The sequence below is a fragment of the Coloeus monedula genome, assembly GCF_965178545.1.
Source record: "Coloeus monedula genome assembly, chromosome: 11".
Taxonomy (NCBI): domain Eukaryota; kingdom Metazoa; phylum Chordata; class Aves; order Passeriformes; family Corvidae; genus Coloeus; species Coloeus monedula.
In genome coordinates this window covers 4,264,109-4,283,577 of record NC_138791.1, presented here as the reverse complement: position 1 = coordinate 4,283,577, position 19,469 = coordinate 4,264,109, and the positions used below count along the sequence as shown (strand labels likewise).

Sequence of the window (19,469 nt, the reverse complement as noted above, 5' to 3'; positions counted from 1 at the left end):
GGCAGGGCCGGAGCCCGCAGGGCCACGCGAAGAGAGGCGCCGGGCCGGCGGCGAGCGGCCGCGGAGGGGAGCGGCGCGGCGGCCGGTGCTTCTCGGGCGGGCGGGGGGCGACCTCCCCCCGCCCCCCGGCAGCGGCGAAGCGGCCCCTGCGCGCAGCCCCGGCCGGAGCGTGGGGCGGGGGCTGCCGGCGCGGCGCCCCCGCTGAGCGCGGGGGGAGGAGAAGCCGCCCCCGCTCGATGAGCGGCGCCCGCCCGCCCGCCGCTCTCTGCCCGGGGACCGGCGGCCGCGGCCGAGCCATCCAGCAGCATGTGGAGTCCCACCGAGGAGGAGAAATACGGCGTGGGTAGGTGCTGCCGCATCCCTCCCCCGCCCCGCGCACCCCCTCCTCTCCCCGCCGGACCCCGGGGGTTGTGCTGTGCGTGTGGGGGGGCGGCTGTTCCCCTCCCCCGGGGCCGGCGGTGGTCGCGGCGCTGCCCCTCAGGTGGAGCCGGGGGCGGGATGGGGACAACGCTGCCCGCGGGGCTGTGGGGGCTGCCCGGCCGTGCCTCCCCTGCCTTGCCCGCACCGCTGGATGCGCTCTGCGTGTGCTTGTTCGCGTTATTTCCCCGAGCGCCGCCGCTGCGAAGCGAGCGACAAGCGGAGTTCGGGGGCCCGCGCTGGGGTCGGGATCGCACAAATAATCAGAAAACGAGTCGCTGAGCCCTTAATCTACTTAAGCGCGCGGTTCCCTTTTCCCTGCGTTTCCATCTGCGGAGCGAGGCGATGTGTGGATGGAGTTGGGAAGGGGCCGGCGGCGCCGCGGTGTCTTTAGGGGGCGTCGGTGCTGCACCTGCCCGGCCGCGGGGGACGAGGGGGCGGCCGAGGTTGCCGGGCCGGGGGCTGCGGAGGGCCGGCCCCGGGGCCTCTGTGCGTGCGGACTGCGCTGATTGTTCGTTGTTTTGGTAAATCAGATTTTACAGTCGTCTGGCATCGTGGTTGCTCTAATCTGAGGCATCACCGTTGGCGGCTTTGGTTTGTTATTTTAGCGTGTAGATCCCTGATAAGAGCAGAAATGTTACATCTAATGAAATGGAAGATACAGGATTTCGTTTACTTCGCTTTTGCTCATTTCGATTTAATTTTTTTTAAACTGTTGTCTTGTTTTATAATAATAAAAGCCACTACTGCTGCCCTGATTAGTTACCTAAACGCCTCATTAAATTTTTAGTTATTAGTTGTGCATATTGATTTTTAAGTTCCACAGTGTGTAGTGATGATTGATTTGTACAAATATTTTTTTAAATATCAACAAATTTGCTACATGATCTGTTAACCGGGACTGTTAAAGTGGGATCTTGGCAATTAACTCGTGAGCAATCAGAAGCCTTAATGCCTCTTTGTTAAAAAGCTTTCTGTTAATAATAATAATAAACCACTTCTTGTTAATTTTTCATCTTGTGAGTCAAATATTTTGCTTAGTACAGCTCACATATCTTCTCAGTGAAGAGAGGAAGGAAAGAGAAATGAAGTAAATCACTTTTGTTTAAAAAAATAAAATCAAATGCAGCATCAGATGAGAACCTGTAAGTGTAGGGTAATATGAACAAGTGGCAGAAAATAACACCTGAAAGTCATTGCTTCGAATCCTGTTGCTGTGTCTGTTGGTCATTGGGAGTATTTAAAGTTAACAAGCCCTGTTACATCCTAGCTGGATGCTCCAGGAGTATGAAGTTGTTTTGTTGGGGTTTTTCAATGTAGTTGATGCTGTACTTTAGTTTATACCTTATCTGCTGGTGAAATGCCACCTCTGTTACCCTAGGACCAAACTTACTGCTATAATTGTAATAGATGCTTGAGAAAATAATTATGTGTCTTTCAAATCTTGTTGTTTTTCTTCTGTTTATGTGGTTTTTTTTTCTTTGCCGTGTTACAGGGTTTGACATTCAGTGCTGTGTTTGTGTTTGGCCTGTGTGCTCAAATAGGAAAATACTTGTTTTACCTTGATCCAAAAAATGGGTGAACTAATTTTTTTTACGCAGATGTTTGAAAAGAAAAGCTGGGAAATCTCCATTCAGGTTGTAAACAAGTCTGGAAGAGGCATGTGGAAAAGAGAGCAGTGAATGAAAACAAGTGTTATTTCAATGAGTGTTCCCTGGGCTGGAGAATATTCCTCTAAGGATGGGGATTTTCCTTTTGCAGACAACACACCTGTAGGTAGGGCTGAGGTAATGGCTCAGTTGTGCAAGTTTGGGTGATCTCTAGGCAAGCTTTTTTTATTCTTGAGTAGCTTTAATTACTTTTCCTGTAATTGAAATTTGTTGATAATCCTCCAGAGAAGGAAAATAGGTGAAAAATGCTGCTTATATCTGGAGTTTAGTTACTACAAGTGAGGAGTGGCATATCAGTTTTTCAAAAGTAGATCTGTCATTGCTGGCTGGAGGGGTCATTTTTGTGCATTTCAAAGCAAATAGTCTGCAGAAAGTGTAGACCTGAGGGTTTGCTGCAGGGAGGTGCACTGACAAAAAAAAGGGGGATAAAATAGCAGTGTAAATTATCCTGATTCCACAAGTAATATGTGCAAAAATAATCTTCTTGGCATGAGTCACTGTTCTGAGCTTATGCCTTTGGGCTTTAGTAGTTTGGGTTCAGTTAGAGCAGTCTCTGTCCAAAAAAACACAGTGTGTTTTCTCTGTGCTCCTGTTAAAGTTCTGCAGACAAAGTTTTAAGATTTGCCTTTGGATTAAGGCAATAAACTTCTTGTCCCAATTGATGTAAGCTGGGTGGGAGAAAAATCAGTTATTTCTGCAACTGGAATACCACAAAGAAGTTTCTGGTGGAATAGAAAGGAATGTTTGGGCATCCAGGCCCTGGATATACCTATTCTTGTGTACCAAGGAAAGGGACAGTGCTACATAAAGTAGTTCGTTCTGATGCTGTTCTCTTTGTTTAAAGTAAGTTGTGCTCTGTTGCCTTACCTGGGCAGCTGGCTCAGAGGTGATAATTCAGAGAGGCTGTTCCTTCAGACAGACACCACATTCCCCCCCAACATGTGGCTATGGAAGGGCTTTGTGTTCTGTGTTGGCTTCTAGGGAGTATCAGACAAAGGCATTTCTTCTGTGCTTGCTGGAGCCCCTCAGCAGATATTCCTTTGCAGCCACAGGCTCTTGGCTGCAGGAGAACGTTCAGTTTCCTGATGGGAATGTCGGTGCCTTTTGGGCAGTTCTGAAGTTCTCTGTGCCTATCTGCAATTAAAAGAAGTTTTCCACGCTGGCAGTTGTAGAACAGCATTGTATTGCCCAGTTCTCATACAAATCATTGCATGCATCTGCAGCAAAGATATTAAAAGATTGCTCAGGATATTTTGAAATAAATTAAACACTTTCCTGACAACCTTGATTTTATTTCTCAGCTGCTATAGCAACTACCTGGTAGCTGTTGTGAGTAATTCCTCTCTATTTAGAAATACTTATATTCAGTGCCTCTAATCCTAACTCTACTTTTAAAACTTGAGACTTGCTGAAGCAAAGCAGACAGTTCTTCCACAGGTGCTTAAGATGGCCAGTTATGAACACAATTAATAAGAATTCTGAACCGATTATTGATGATAACTCTCTCTCTAGCCCTCTAGCGTTTTAGTATTTTTAAAGCAGTCTCTGTGTCTTAAGAAAATATTTATTGAAGTGATCTAATTAGTTACTTTAGTCTTGAAAAGCAAGTATTAAATAATAGTGTATTAAAAAAAGTTAAATAGAACTCTTTAGTAAATAACATTTGTCAATTGTGTGAGAGCTGATTATTTCATCAGGCTGTCAGTTTTTGCTGTTTTGTTTTTGTGCAAGAAGCACATTTAGGTGGCTCTCAGGAAAGTTTTTTTGTTGTTTTGTTGGGCTTTTTTTAACGTAGTTGCTGCTGTATTTTGTATGGCTGACCATATTAAATATGTATGTATTAAGTCACAGAGGAGAAGGAGAACCTGCCTACATCAACAGCATCTGTTCTTAGTTTGTTCAAAGAATTAGTGTTAAAATCTGTTTTATTTAAAAATGCATTTTTAAATCTTTATTTTCACCGCTTAATTGGTAAAAATGAAAAAGAAATCCATAAGCACAAATACAACTAAACTTTCCCTTGTTCTTGCTGAGAAGGGGTGGAACATCACAATGTCCTAGTTACAGTTTTGTACTGCAGCTTTTTGATCAGTATCTTGATTCCCCCCCCCATCACTAAACCTTGTCTTGCACACTTCCAGTTCATATTTATGCTTGGAAGAACAGGACTGCAGAACTTAGATAAGTCTTCCCTCCCCAAGGCTCTTGGCATAAGACCCTGCCTCACCTGTTCATACAGGAGGCAGCTGCTGAAGGGGGCAGTGAGTGGCACTGTGGTTTCACTGGGTCACTGGAGTGGTTTGTTACAGGTTTAAAAATGAGAAGTTTCAGAGAGGTAGAGAAAAGTCCCTCTCCCAAATTAGGAAAATGTCCATTGTTAATTTGGGAAGCAATATCAATCCTTGCATCAGGTGCTGTGTTAGGGACATAGGTTATATTTCATTTTCTCTCCTGTGCCCCAGTGCCAGGAGATGTAATGTCTGGCAGCAGGAGAGAGGTGACTAAGGATATTCTTCAGTGATCTGTCTTGGAACCAAAGCTATGTGGAGGGATGCACTTTCAAACCTCCTGTGCTGCACTGCTTTGGGAAGTGCTGCTGGTACCTGGGGACTTGGTCATTAGTCAGGAAAACAGGATGATCCACGGATTGGAGTCATTTCTATTCAGTATGTGCTCCTAAGGGCCTTTTTTTTTTTACCTGTAGGCTTTAAGAATGAGCAAAGGAATTTGTCAGTCAGGGATTGTAAAGGAAATGTATATGTGTTATTTAACTGGATGGGAAATGAATCACACCTTGAAATGTCTCTGGAAAAGAGCAGCTCCCAAGATGCCTCTGATGGGATACTATCAGTATAGAGAGGAGAGTTTAGTAAAGTGTCATTAAACATGGTGGGCAGCTTCAGCTCCAGTCTAAGGTAAATCTAGAATTCTGCTGGTGCTGAAAGAACTTGGAGGTTAAATGTACTGTTTTGTGGGAAAAGATTAATATATTTTGGCTCATCTGTCCTAGAAAAGACTAAGCTAAAGACATTGTGGTTAGACTGGCTCTCGTGAAGAGCTGGTTTGCAGAGCTGGATGAGAATTAACCTGTAAGATATCACTACTTTGAGATTGTCTAAATACCAGTTGTCCACAAATGCATCTGCAGTAGAAATTAGCCAAAACTTTCTAAATACAGGAGGAATGAAGTTAAGAAGCAAATTGCTCACCAAGGCAAGGAGTGAGATGTGTATGTTTGCATGGTTTGTATGGGAATGTGGGTGTGATCCTGGAGCAAGAAGTGATAGCAGTGCAATGTGGGGTTTAACTTCGGATGATTTGATGGGTTTTAGAGCAATTTTCTCCATTTATTTGTTGTTGTGCTGTGTTGGGTGTTCAGTTAAGCCCTGCAGAACTTCAGCCACTGCCAATAGGGTAGGGGCAAAAGCAGTTCCTTCCTGACCTTATCCCTATTGCAGAAGGGATTTTGTTTTTAGAATGATTTTCTAAGGGTGGAAGTATTTTGGTGTTCAGACTTTCTGTCCTCACCTAACAATACATCCAGTAACAAGAGACATTTTATGATGTGAGTTGGCAGTCTTGGACAACTTTTCCTGCATATTTAATGGAAATAGGTCTGGGTGGGGAAAAAAGAACTTAAAACTGGAATTTCTGTGCATACTAGTGCAGATAAAAAGGTTCTGACCTGCTGAAAAAAAAAGATGGTTAATCAGGTTCTATCAGGTGTTTCTTATTTGTATGCTTTGGGTTGAAATTCATTGTCAAGCTTGTAGGACAGGAAGGGAGATTGTTCAGAATGAAATTAGTGAGGAAATTTAAAGTAATTTCTCTTTTGAACGATTTAAGAAATAGGAAGTTGGTGTGTGAGTATGGGATGATGGTGCAAGTTGTGGTTTGCAGTTTTATGTAGGAAGAGAGGAAGGGTGACTTTTTATTAAACCTCTGAAAGCAACTTTCTTAGGGTACAGTCAGTGGCACAGCTCAGCTGGACTTGAGTCTCACTACCCTTGCAAAGCCTTTTTTGCAGCAGCTCTGCCCTTAACAAGTCAGACTCCAATGTAGACATGGGGAAACATATGAGAACTCTTACCAGAACTTGTAATTATAAAATTCTCTACCGTGTATTTGCTGACATTTCAAAACCCACAAAGGGGGGGTAATTGGGAATGAGGAAGTTTTGTGTGTTCATATGCACAGTGACCTGTAGATAGACAGGCATTTCTGATTAACACATTAAACAGTTATTTTGAAATGGTTCTAATACAGAAGATCTGTAATTGCCTGATGGGTCCAACAAGTGGTGTTGTTGGTGGCCATATGCGTTCCATAGATTTGTTCTCTTGAGAAATGGGAGCACTGTTCAGAAGTGGGTGTGAAAACACTTACCAAAGAATGGGAAGTCTGTGGAAAATTATGTAGTCCTTGAAGAGCCTGATGCAACTTTTTTCTCGTGCTCCAGAGAAAATTTTTTTTAATTTGTGTGGTTATTAAGTTCGTTGTGTTCATCTCTCAGCTGTGCTGTGCACTGAGGAAGAGGCCAAAGGAAGCCTACAGTGGGATCTTGGTCCAAACCCAGTTGTGAGTGACAATGGTCTTTCCACTGATTGTTTTTAAGTTATGAATCAACCTTAATATCACTCAGTTTCTCACTTTGTTCTGTTTCAAAATCTGTCTGCTCACTGAACCTCAAGGCAAACATGAAATAACTCACTCAAGTGACTGATGTTAAAATCAACCCCCTGTTCAAGTTTTTCCACATCAAAATGAACTTTATGATGTCTTCTGAGATCCTGAAAGCATCTCTAAAGGTTTTTTTGGCTGTTAATTCCTTCTTCTTAGACATGTTTTATTGTTTGTTCAAACAATATGTCCTTAGCCCAAACTTAGGGAATATATTAGGAAGGCAGGGAACTGAGGCTTTGAGCAGGCTGAGTGCTTTCCAGTACAGTTGTGAGGTGATTACTTATTCCAAGGATAAGACTTCCCTCCATCTCTCTTCAGCTTTTAGCTACTTTTTCTTTTCTTGAGTCTTTCTGGATATTAAGCCTTAAGAAAAGCTTATGACAAGTGGTGCCAGCTAACTCTTGGTGATTAAAAGCAGGTCTTTGTGCTTTCAGAGGTAAGCTGTTGTTCTCTGAAGCATCCAGAGAAACCTTTATTTTTATTTCAGTGCAAGGAAGCTTAGGCACTAAATGCTTTTAGTGTTGGCAGTAGGCAGTTGATGGAGTGGTGAATTATTTTATTTTGTTTCTGTTGAATGGAAGTCCCTGAGCTACCCAGTGTGCCCAAGTGTAGCACAGAGTGCTTTGGTAGGTGCCATACTGTTCTGAAAACCTCTTGTGACTCTGTTTTTGAGCAGCAGGGCCTCTCTTCCCTCTCGAAGTGTTAATGAACGAGGTGTTTATGTGTACCTGCACTTTTAGTCTTCTAACCTGATAAAGGAAATCTTGTATCCATGTCAGAGAAACCCAGAACTGCTAAATAGAAGGCAGTTGAAAGCAATGTATAACTTTTGAGAGGCCTCTTTGGGTGTCAGTGCACACGGGCCTTTGCGTTGCTGGAGTGGGTGCTGGGTGGGCTGCCCAAACAAGTGGTGAAGGGAGCAGAGAGCCTTTCATAGGAGAGTATCTCAGACAGTGCTGGGTACTCCCTGTATGGAGCAATGTCTGTTTCCAGTAACTGAGTCTGGATGAGGGGGATAGGAGGAGGTGTTTGTTTCACCCATCTCTTCCTTTGTGGAGAAAAATGCCTGTGGAAGTGTCTACAGAAAGCTGCCCACTTCACCTAGGCACTGTTTTGTGTATGTGTGCCTCTATTACATGGACAGAGAGTGTAGGCTCAGGTGAGAAAATGTCAGCCAGAGTGGGACAAATAATCCAAAAATTTATGAACTACTGGAAAAAAAGGTTACTGAAAACTGTAGTTTGAACTTTGGTGCATCTTTGTGTTTTGATTCTCTCTAAATGCTCATGATCCAAATGGTTGGTGACTTGAATTTTGATAAATCAAAGAGACAACAATGTAGTTCTGCTGGACCTGTTAGAGCAGGATCAACATTTTTGTGAAATAATCTTGCCCTGACATCTGCTGTTGCTGTACAAAATGGAGCTGGACACTACCTGTGGGCCTGGCCTGGCGTGATGAGAAATGAGGGGAATCCTCTCCATGCCTGTGCCTCTGTTTAAAGGTGATACTGCGGGGCCATTCCTCCAGCAGGGACTTGTTAGAGTGGGAAGAGCTGTCCTGGGGCTGGAAAGTGGCTGCTGTGCTTGGCCCTTCTGTGTGTGCAGAGCATCCAATGGGAACAGCCCCTGCCTGCTGGGGGAGCTCCCTGGCATTGCAGGGAGATCTGCAGCTGTCCATCCTTCCATCCTTCCATCGTCCCCCCTCTTGCTCTGGCTCAGCCCTTCCCAGCACACTGATCTGAGCAGAATTAGGACCAAAGTCCCTCTGCTGGGGGGATTTCTTTGTTTTTCTTTTTTAACTGATAAGTGATCTCTCTGGTCCAAGGGGTTTATGCCAAGGAAGATTGTGTTTCAAGCACTGGTCTTGCTGTTTCAGCTTCTCTTTTGATTCTGGGGCAGAGGAGGTAGAAAATAGGCTTCTCTCTCTTTCATCACCACAGCAAGACCCCAAACTGCAGCTGCTGATTCTTGTTGGGTTGGTTTTAGTTTCTTCTCCCCCACTTCTGGAGTGACTATATTTCTGGGAGAAGACCATATTCTCCTTTTAACGGGGGGAAAAAAGTTTAATAAATATAAATAAATAATAACAAAATAAATAATAATAATAATGAAATAAACCTGTGTGGAGGACACAAAAAGAGAAAAGAAGGATTTCCCCAATGTCTCAGATGATGTTGATAGCATTAAATAATGTACATTTGCTTCAGTCAAGATTGGAAGTGTTAAAAATCATGAAAAGAAAGCATCTTTGGTTTTGTCAGTCAAGTACTTCTTTTCTTTTTTGTATTTCGGTAGCAAACCAAAAAAGTCAAAGTTCTTATGGGTGGATTGATAGGTTTCATAGCTGTCTTCAGCACAAAAAGTTCTTGAGTGGCAGCCAGTATAGGCTAAAATAGAGTTTTCAGCTAAAATGCAGGAGCTGTATGCTGGTAGATACACTTTTATAAACGTGCCCTGTTCTTCCCTTCCTGCTGCTCACTGGAAATGTTCGAAGTGACCATAAATGCCAAGGTAGTTTTAAAGTGTTAAGAACTTATTTAACAGGTAGGCGGGAGGTCTGAAAGTCTCACGCTGTAGTCTGTGTGAAATGGGACAAGATGGAAGGTACTGTGGGGATTTGCATGTGTGAACATGAGCCAGTGGTGTTCTCCTGTAGGCAGCCACGTCCCAGGCTGTGATCCTGGGCACCAGGGTGGTGATGGAAATGATCTTTTCCTCCTTTAGTCACCCCGGGGCTGCATCTCACAGTACAAGGGGTGAGGTGAGAAGGTGGGAACACACGAGGAGAGAGGAGGATCTGTGAGATCCAGGGTGGTACAGCCTGGGAAGAGGAACATCGGGAAGGTTGGCTCATGGATAGCTGCTTTCTAGGGAGTTACAGAGAAGACATAGCCAGGCGCTTCTCAGAGTTGCAGGGTGAAAGGAGGAGTCGTGGGGGCAAAGTCCAATCAGGGATAGTGATTCCCATAGTGCGTGTGGGAAAGCCCTGGAGCAGGATGCCTGGAGAGGTGGTGCAATCTCCACCCTCCAGGAGAGTCAAAACTTGACTGGTTTCTTCCTTTGCTTCCTGGTGTTGAACAGTAAAGTGTTCAACAGGCTCCTGTTTGCAGCCTGTGGAACGCAGCAGTGCAGAACCGCTCCTCACCTCTCTGGGCAGAGAGGGGTCAGTGTTCTCCTCTTTGCTGTTGGGTATTGGAAAGAGGGAGAAGGTTTCAGAAACTGAAACAGCCTTTGCCTCTATTTAAAAGAGAGAGAAAAACCTGCTGCATTTGCTTCCTGCGTAGAGGGAATGATGTATGGGTGAGGGACTCGAATGAACTGATGGAATAGATTTACAGGAAGAGGATGAAGTAACAGGATAGATCCTTGCAAAGCTGGACGTTCAAGACCAGTTCCTTAACACAGCAGAGGCAGTGGACAACACTGTGGGCTTTTAGTCCATTTCTTCTCTCCCACCTCCTGCCACCAGGATGTGCAAAACTATTTTAAACAGCTCGTGATTTTTGAGCCCAATCTCTATTTTTATCTTGGAGGGCAGGGGAAGGATGCTTGCAATCCTTTGCTCTGCTACTGAATGATCACCTTTCTTCTCAGGCATCTGTTTCTTTTTTTGCAGGAATATTTTTCTGGTGCTGGTATGACTCAGTAGAAAGAGGCGGTGTTGCTAGGCAGCGGGTGAGCACTTTGCAGATGCCATGTGATGGCAGTAAGCTGCCTTGGAATAATCCATTGGTGGCAGTATTCCTGGCTGAGGTTCTGTACTGCACAAAGAAAGAAGCATCTCTGACAGGAGCAGATGCTGCCTAGCAACTGCCACTGCTCCCCGAGCAGCCTGAAATACCTTCACTTAATTGTACTGTAATTTTGGCAGTAAACAGAACCCAAAGTGTAATGCCTTGCTTTCAGTTCTGAAGTACATTTTTCTTCAAGATTTGGCATAAAAGTTCATGAAGACCATTAATAAGGTCAAAAAAATTTTAGCCCTCGTCTAAATCGTGTCTTTTGTTTAATCCCTACTCTTCGATTGTAATGTTTGGATGGCTTTTAATCAGCTTTTGATAATCTTTTTTGTGTGTGTGTGTGTATTACATTAGTGCCTGGCAATTCCAATCGGATTAGAGCCCTGTTCTGTGTCGTGTGTACCAGTGCACTCTGCAAGAAATGCCCCTTCTGCAAAAACTTTGTGTTTTATTTGGGTTTTTAAGGTGTAATTGGATATACCCTCTCTTCCGTACTGAAATTATTCATATTGTCATCTTTTCTTAAACACCAGAATGTTTTGGAAGTGCTGGAACTGGGGTCTGCTCCCTGTATTCTTTATGGGCATACTTGCTGAATGAGGCCTGGAGTTGCAAATAAATCTGCAAGTTTCAGATTCATTTCTGGAAAATAATTGAAACCCTCACCCACAATTAATCATTTAACTATTTGGAAGGTGTATTGTGAAGGTGAAAACATTATTGTAGGTATTTGTAGGATAAAATGGAAATGTTTTTCTTTTCATTGCCTCATGGTTCTGCTCCCTTGTCAAATATTATCAGACTCTAACTGTGCAATCTATGAAGCTGCCAGGTTTAATCAAGCAGTTCCACAAAATAACAAAATTAAAGGCCAATATGATTAATTTTTTATAAAAATGTGAAGGGGTTTTTTTTTATCATAAACTGCATCTTGTTCTTTTAAATTATTAAACCCATAATTTTCTGTTTTCAAGAACTGCTCCTTTTTGCTGGGAAAAGGTTTGTTGTTCTGAGAGAGGCTCAGACTGGAAGGTACAGGGAGGTTTGGGAAGTATTAATTCAGTGCCGCCCGTAGGCGTGATTGTGCAACACAGTTGCCTCACAAAAAGGTAAAGCTGAATCTCGCCTCTCTCTTGTCCTCTGTGGGATAATTTGTATCCGTGCTGGTTTTCCTGCCCAGTCATCCTGCCCTGGCCTGGAGACTGTTCCTTCTGCCGTCCCCAAACGCAAAGAATCCACATCGGCCCTTCTTGGAAAATACATTATTAAGCAAAGGTAGTTTAGAAAATTCTGAAACCACAAATACTGTGGAGTGGAAGAAAAAATAAATTGTTAGCGCATTTCATACAATTCCTGGGAGCATTGGTGACGCAGGAGCCGAACGAGTGAAGCCCCTTTTCTGCGTGATGGAAGAGTCACGTGCGGAGTTCTGGGCTGATGGGGCTGTTAAAAGTTGTTGTGCTTCTACAACATTCGGGTGGCTCCATAGAAGAAAATTTATAGAAAATGCTACTAAATACATGTATAAAATTAATACTAATAAAAACTTTTGTTTAGAAAGACCCAGTCCACAGATGTCTTAGGTTGGGGGAAGCCACACCGTTGCCCTGTTCTAATACCCTTCCTTTCCCTCCTTGTTTTAGCCTCTGTTAGGGAAAAGATCTTGGTTTTAGAGCCATCTTTGGTCTCATCTGTTGACTCTTGGATTACATGGAGCCTTTGTTATCATCTGGGTATTACAGGGAAGAAAATAAAGTTTATCTAAAACTAGCATATATTGTGTCATACTAGACACTTTTAATAGCTGGATTAATATGAAAAATTATTTTAGGGAAAGATATATGCTCATCATAGTATTAGTTTATCACTTTGGAGTAATTACATTATTTTCTTAAATATTAGATCATTTAATATTGATCTAAATTTTAATTCAATCTTTAATACTAATCAATCTAAGTCAATATTAAGCTCAGGGATTGACTTGTGTCCCATGTTAACTGGTGATAATGGGTAGTAGTTGAATACAGAATGCTGTATAAGGACTGTGAAACTTCAGAGTTGTGTTTACCCTAAGTAAACACATACTCCATATTCTTAGCTGGTGTGATAGAGGTGTGAGTTTAAAACATGGTTATGTGTAATAAAGCATAAATTACACCGTCAGAGAACTTGAGAACTTTGATGTTTGTAGCACAGAACACAATTCAGTGTCTGCTCGGTGTGATTATACCTTGTCAAGGTATTTTGGGTATGGAGCAACACAACTGCAGCTGTTTCTCTCCTGTGTGTTGTTCCTGCCATTCCTCCTGAAATGGGTTCAGTTGAAGATGTACTGAGGGATGGTCAGTGCATAACTGAATAACTGCAAGCTGAGTGTTGTACAGAGCTTTTATAAAAATTAAATTACATACTTTAACCTGAAACACTTGTTCTGCAAGTGTCATCTAAAAATATTGCAAGCTACCAGAATTTTAATAAGACAGATGATATTAACAGTGAGTTGAGAACTGGAAAAAACCTGTCACAAAGTCCAAGAAGATCTATCTTTTGTAAATGGAGATATATTGAAAATTCACAAAATTACAGTTTTTGCCCCCAAATTAATTCATACATTCCATTAAATCATGGCCTCACCAACATCTTATGATAAAGAAAAATCAAAATGTGGGTGGGTTAGCATATTGGATCTGTTCTAGTAGCAATGATTTCTATTGTGGTTGTGAAAACCTGAGAAATAAATAATAATTTCTAAAAGTCCAATTAATGATTAAGAGACGTAGTTTAGATTTGGAGAAGGAAGAAGAAAGAATGTAAACATGGAAAAACTCTTGAACTGATTTTGTTTCTCAGCCCTCATTTAAATCTTCTGATTTTCATTGATACATCTTGGACAGTGGGGAGAGGAAGGGCTCTGTTCCTTTATGAAAATAAACAAATTACTCATGAGCTGAACTGATATTATGTAGTGTAAATAGAACATTATGCAAGATCAAAATATTTCTGTAGGCTTAATTGAAATGTGTAGAAATAGATTAAAAAATAAGAAAGTACATGAGAAGGCATGTCAGTTCATTGGATAACTTTGTGTAAATGATAAAAAAAAAAGATGTTTCAAGGGAGTGAGCAGCTGGATGTATTGGGCTGGGTAGTTCTCTGGCATTTCCCTGTTGTTGTCCTGGGTTTTCCCACTGTTCATGTGACAAATGTGACACATTTCTATCACTGTGATTATCAGGACATTGGCAACCATTTGAGAAGAAAAATAATCTGTGTCAGCATTGCAGCTCAGGTGAGACTGGGTGGGGAAGCTGGGACACAGGAACCCGAATTGGAAAGAATTATAAGATGAAGATACATTTTAAATTATTTAAATATTATATCACAGCAAAAATGAAACCACCTCTGTGGTTGGCAGCAGAAAGTAACAATGACACAGGTGAAATCTGATTCAGCATTTCTCTGAGTTGTGTTCTCCTTTTTGCCTTGCTGGTGTTCAGATGAGGTCCCCAACCAGTCGATAGGACAGGACAGCAGAAGCTCAGGTGGTGACTCCTTGATGACAGGTGAGGGAGTTCACAGCATTCCAGCCCCGTCCCATCCCCGGTGTCCTGCCCGGCCGTGCCCGCAGCAGGTGGCTGCACTCAGGGTGGAACTTTCCCCAGGCTCCAGAGCTTCCTGGGACAGGGCCTTGCAGAGCCGAGAGTGGGACACATCCATTATTTGTCTTGTTGGCTTTGGAACTTGAGTGATCATTTAATTTCTGTCACCCACAGTATCTTGTGAGAAGTTTCACAGTTTATGCACTGTGTGGAAAACTACTTTATTAAAGTCCTGAACTCTGCTGCTTCATTTGACACTGCTGTGCTTTTTGAACTGGAAGGGGTGAATAGCAATAGTTCCCTGTGCACCTTCTGTCAGTTATCCCCTCTCCACCATTTCAGCCTTCCTGGTACAGGAGTCTCATCTTGGTTAACAATCAATCATATAAAAGCCCTTATTCAGTCCTTGCTATGTCCTCTCTCACTTCTTTCTACCTTTCCTTATGCTGTTCAATCCTTTCTGGCAAAGGGTTAGCTTTTGACAAAGGGGAAAACTGGCACGTGGAGTTCATTGGGAATTTTATGCAGTACTGTGGGTCATGATGTCTTCCCTTTTTGCTCAAGACAATATCGTGTGTGATGTGGGGTGGCCCCTGACAGTAGCTGAGCACTGAGTTTATGGTAAGAACTCTGACATTCCAGGGTTCCACTGAGTGTGGCACTAGCAAGGGAGGAGATGATGATTTTTATGTGAGGTGAGGATTATTCATCCCTCATGAAACACCACGCAGGTGAACTAAACACTGCTCATCTGCCAGTTCTGCTTGTGGAGCTTGGGTCCATCTGTAACTCTTTATTACTCTGAATAGCCTGAGTGGCCTCATAAACTTTGTGGCTTCTCTGAATGATGAGCTTTTTTGGATCATTTAGGAATACTAGAAAAGAAAAGACTCCAACAGAGATCCCTTCAGAGCTTGCTGATCAATCTGTCCTCACTAAGGGAAATGGCTCTTTTATTTCACATCACTTTGTTGATTGCTTATCTGTCCAAACACCTTCCCACTTTATCACAGCCAAGAGTAGTTTCTTCAAGAGCTATTGACAGGGGCTGTTTGAGAACATAGTTTGTAAAACCTCTTGAATTGTGTCAATTGGATCTTCTCTGTTCACATAGCAAGGAGCTGCTTTAGGTGGAACACAGGAGGAATCAAACCTGTTTAAAGATGCATTGGCTTAACATGTCCTGTTTATCTTTTGGTACAGTTTCTCTTACTGCTGGTAACTTGCAATGCAGCTGCTTATATTATACTGCATCAGGCCATATCCATGGGCAAGGAAAAATCTGTCCTCCCTTGGATCTTTGACTTTTGAAACTGGTATTCCAGTGCCATCTGTTCGTCTATGTTGTACCCCACAATTCCTTCATATTTTCTGATACAGCATGAGAGTCACTGCCTGTGTGAATTGGTTTGTGCCTTTCTTACTGGTAAATTTCAGAGGTGAAGGGGGAAGGATTTTTCTCATTGTGGTCCAGTTTAAGTACCACAGATAAGGGACTTCTGTCTTGGAGATAATTCCTGAATCACATGGCATGTGGTGCTTTTTCAAAGCTTTCCTCTTTGGCAGAATGTTGGCTTTAACTGCTGGCTGAAATGACTTTGGGAGGGGAGCTGCCACCTTCTTATAGAACTGAATGATGGCGAGGGGCTTAATATTTGAAAATGGATGTTAAATATTTCAGCAGTGTGTCCTGGAGTCCAGGAGGGATCAGTCAGATCTGTTAACTGGTAGGTAAAAGCTTTGCTTTATGCCTGTTTTGCTGATGTGTTATTTGCGTATTCTGGTGACTGAGGACATGAGTCTTGTAAGAAATGATGGCGACTTACAGATTGATGGACAGTTTGTAGGTGATCATTTAGGGTAAAAAAATTCTCTGTGGAAAGGACAGAAATGAGTTTTCAGAGTCCTCTCTGTAAATTATTTTCTTCAGAATAGTTAAATTACTCTGTATTTCTCATTTATATTTGTGATCGTATTTTTCAGATAACACTGCTAAGAAGATCTGTGTATCTAAAAGGGCCTTTATAAATAAGGTTGTCTTGCATAATGCATTTTTAGCTTAAAGAATGAGTAACATCCATAACTTTTTGTAAGTAACCTTTGGAATAATAAATCAGACTATAAAATAGCCTTAAATTTCTGTGATTCTGTCATAATCAGGAGTTATTTTTACCAGTCTTTTTTATTTCAGAAATGTTAAACTTTGTTCTTGTTAACAGTTTAGCGAGACAGTTTGGTCTATTGGGTCAATTTATTTGGATTATTTGATTTTTCCTGACTTCAATTTAGCGTGGCTGGAAAATCATTTACTCTTGAGATTTGGCTTCCACTATTTTGATAAAATCTATATTGCTATTCACTGATCCTATGGATTGATTATAAAAATTGTCAAACAGAAGAGACTCACATAATTCATTGATGATTTGCGAAAGGAATTGGATTCCATACTGTTGTATTGAGAATGAAGGGGGTGTTACTTTTGTATGAGAACTAATTTTCTAATTGAGTATGATCATCAAGATTGTACCTAGAGCTGATGGAATCAGTTCACTTCTGTTTTGTGATTTCTGCTTAGTTATTCTTTTTTTGAGTGAAGTAGACCTAAGAGAAGAGCTTTGTCTATCTTATTAATAGAGTGCTCTGAATTCTAAAGAGCCGATTACATATTGTAGAGTCCTTGTATCAATGTTCTTTGTGTGACCAGTAGAATCCTTTTAAAAGTGGACAGTTTGCATCTGTAAACTAACAGATCTATCAGAATTACTCCCTATAAGACTAAATATATTGAAGTCACTAATCCTGACCATGTTTTAAAAAATTATTCTATCAGCAATTGAAAAAAACCCAGTACTGTCTCTTCCTGGTACCTTTCCTTTAGCTTTTATTGCAAACTCGCCTGTATTATTACAGAATAAGCAGGTATGTGATGGCCAAAGAACTTGCAACTTCTTTCTCAGCTGCATCCTTGATTCAGTAGTTTTAATACAGTAAATAATTGTCATAGGAAGTCAGCTGCTGTTTGCTAATTCAGAGCATCTAATGCAGTGTTAGCTGTTTCTTGTTGGGCTTGGCTGAGTAAGACCAGTTGAGTTGTTTTTCTCTCCGTTATTTCTTTTCTATTGTCTACAACCACCAGCACCCACATATCCCATGACTGGTGTCTCTGTTGTGATATTCATGGCATGTTCAGAAAAGATGAAAGAGGTCTGGAAACTGGCTTTTAATATTATCATGCCTATATAAATTCTTAAAATTAATAATGTATCTTAAAATTGCTCTCATAAATGAATATCTTATTACTGTATTAACACTTCTCTATTTTGTTTTCTGGTGTTTTCAAAGGTAGCTTCTTATCCAAGGTGTTTGAAATTCCCCTTTTTTGAGACATACGTGAATTTTTTAGTGGTTTTGTTGGTTTGAACAAAAAAATCACATTTTAATACAGGATTTTGCAGTATTTTGCAAATCAACTGATATTTTCTTGTTCTGGTAAAATTGCCAATTAGAAACGAGAAAACATTTTCTATATTTAAAGGATCCAGCTATCTAAAATAGTGAAGGGGCAGAATAAACAGGAAAAAAACAAAAAAGGAAAAGCCATTGGAGGTTTTTGATTATGTCCTGCCAGTTCATCATTTTAGTTGTCAGTGTTCCTGCACTTTGGGAGAGGCTTTAAGTAGTTTTTCTTTGGTTGAAATCCATATTTATGATTTCTTCATGGGTGGAGAATGAATTCAGAATGCTGATGAGCATAGTTTTTGTTGGATTATGCTGTCTGCATTATTCCAGTCTGGAGCCAGTTGTGTTTCTCCTGCCTCTGATGTAAACAGGAATTTAAAGCCTCATTTAACTGACGGTGACTTCTGCTGGGCCTTAAGAGCTGAGAGAGCAGTTTAGGGTTGTTGATGAAATTCTGAGTTCTTAACTCTTGTGATTAAACCCTGCATTGAGTCTCGCAGTGGAGGTGCAAAGGTTTGATGCCATTTGGTTCCCTTTGGATTTTTTTTCACTCTTTCTTGTATTGGCCACATCTGTGTGGGTGTTTGCCTGGTGTGTGTAGTTTGTTTCTTCTTGCCCATTACAAAGTCTGTGTATAGGGTTAAAATGCAGGTTTGTTCTGGTGGAAGTTTTGGCTATGCTTTTCTTGTTATTTCTTGGAAATTCGAGGTTCAAGAGACCTACCTCGTGGTACATAATGCAGGTGGGAGTCTTGAGTTCATGGTGTTTTTCCCTGGACTTCAGCCTGTCTGCTTATTGTACAATCCTAAGGGACTCATGGCTTTGACATGGAAATGTATTTAGGGAGGAGATGAACTCAGTTGGAGCATGATGCTGATAACTCCAGGGTCATGGGTTTGATCCCTGTATGGGCCATTCACTTGAGTTGGGCTTGATGATCCTGGTGGGTCCCTTCCAACTCAGAATATTCTGTGAAATGTGCCTCTATCACGTGGGAACATCTTGACCACAGCTGGAGTGTTTGCATTCCAAGGGGAGCGTTCTCTTAAATTGGAGAAAAGGATGGTGCCCACTGGAGGTCACTATTTCAACTCGTGGAATTCCACTTATAGTGCTCCGGGGTGTGTAGGGCTCTCCTGAGTGTGTGTTTACCTGGAACAAGGTACTGGAGTGATTGCATTAAATCTGTGCCTGGGGAGTTTTTAAATGCTAGGACTGGGGGCAGGGTGGACCTTACCTGCAATTCACCCTTTGTTCTGACATGCCATGTTTGAACTACCTATGTCCATGTCCCTGTTGTATTTTCATCAATATAGCTGAAGAACAGATCATTAGACACTGTGATATTTTTAAAATTGATTTTTAAAATCGAGTTTCATTTAGTATTTTTATTTATTATATTAATGTTTTCTGAAATATGAAGATGGATTCTTATTTTCCCTGGTTAATGAAAACTAAAGATACCTGGAAAAGCAAGATGTGTATCATATTAGTTAGTGCTTATCAAAAGTACAGATTCTTACGTATTCTTTCGTAATGTATGGTATTACAGGATTTTTGCAGTGTATTAGTTGCACAGATGGTATTTGAAATAGTTTCAACTTGGAGAGAAGTAATTCCTGGAGTTGAGTTCCTGTTGTAATCTCTGCCGTTTGGGCAGCCTGTTCCATTGATGGGTTGTGGAGTTGAGTAAGGATTGCGAGACAAGGAAATCTTTGTATGCAATATGAATCAGAGGTTTCTGATTAAAGTGATTACAAGCCTTGCTTAATTTAAAAATCTTTTAAAAAGCTCAGCTTTTATGTTGTTGTTGAGCTTAATTTCTGATGAGGGCCGGAATAAAGATCTCTGATCAGGAAAAGTTGGCTGACAGGTTTTCTGGGCAGCTATGTAAGAGCT

The 19,469-nt window shown here is 41.7% G+C and overlaps 1 protein-coding gene across 1 annotated transcript in view; it reads left to right on the top strand.

The window, feature by feature from the left end:
* The first annotated feature begins 210 nt into the window (after positions 1-210).
* DOCK3 (dedicator of cytokinesis 3) overlaps positions 211-19,469 on the top strand; it is a 184,509-nt gene continuing 165,250 nt past the window's right edge. The window contains exon 1 of the mRNA XM_082288519.1: positions 211-343. Within this exon, the coding sequence (XP_082144645.1) occupies positions 307-343 (37 nt within the window). The 5' untranslated portion in view covers positions 211-306. The remainder of the gene's footprint in view (positions 344-19,469) is intronic.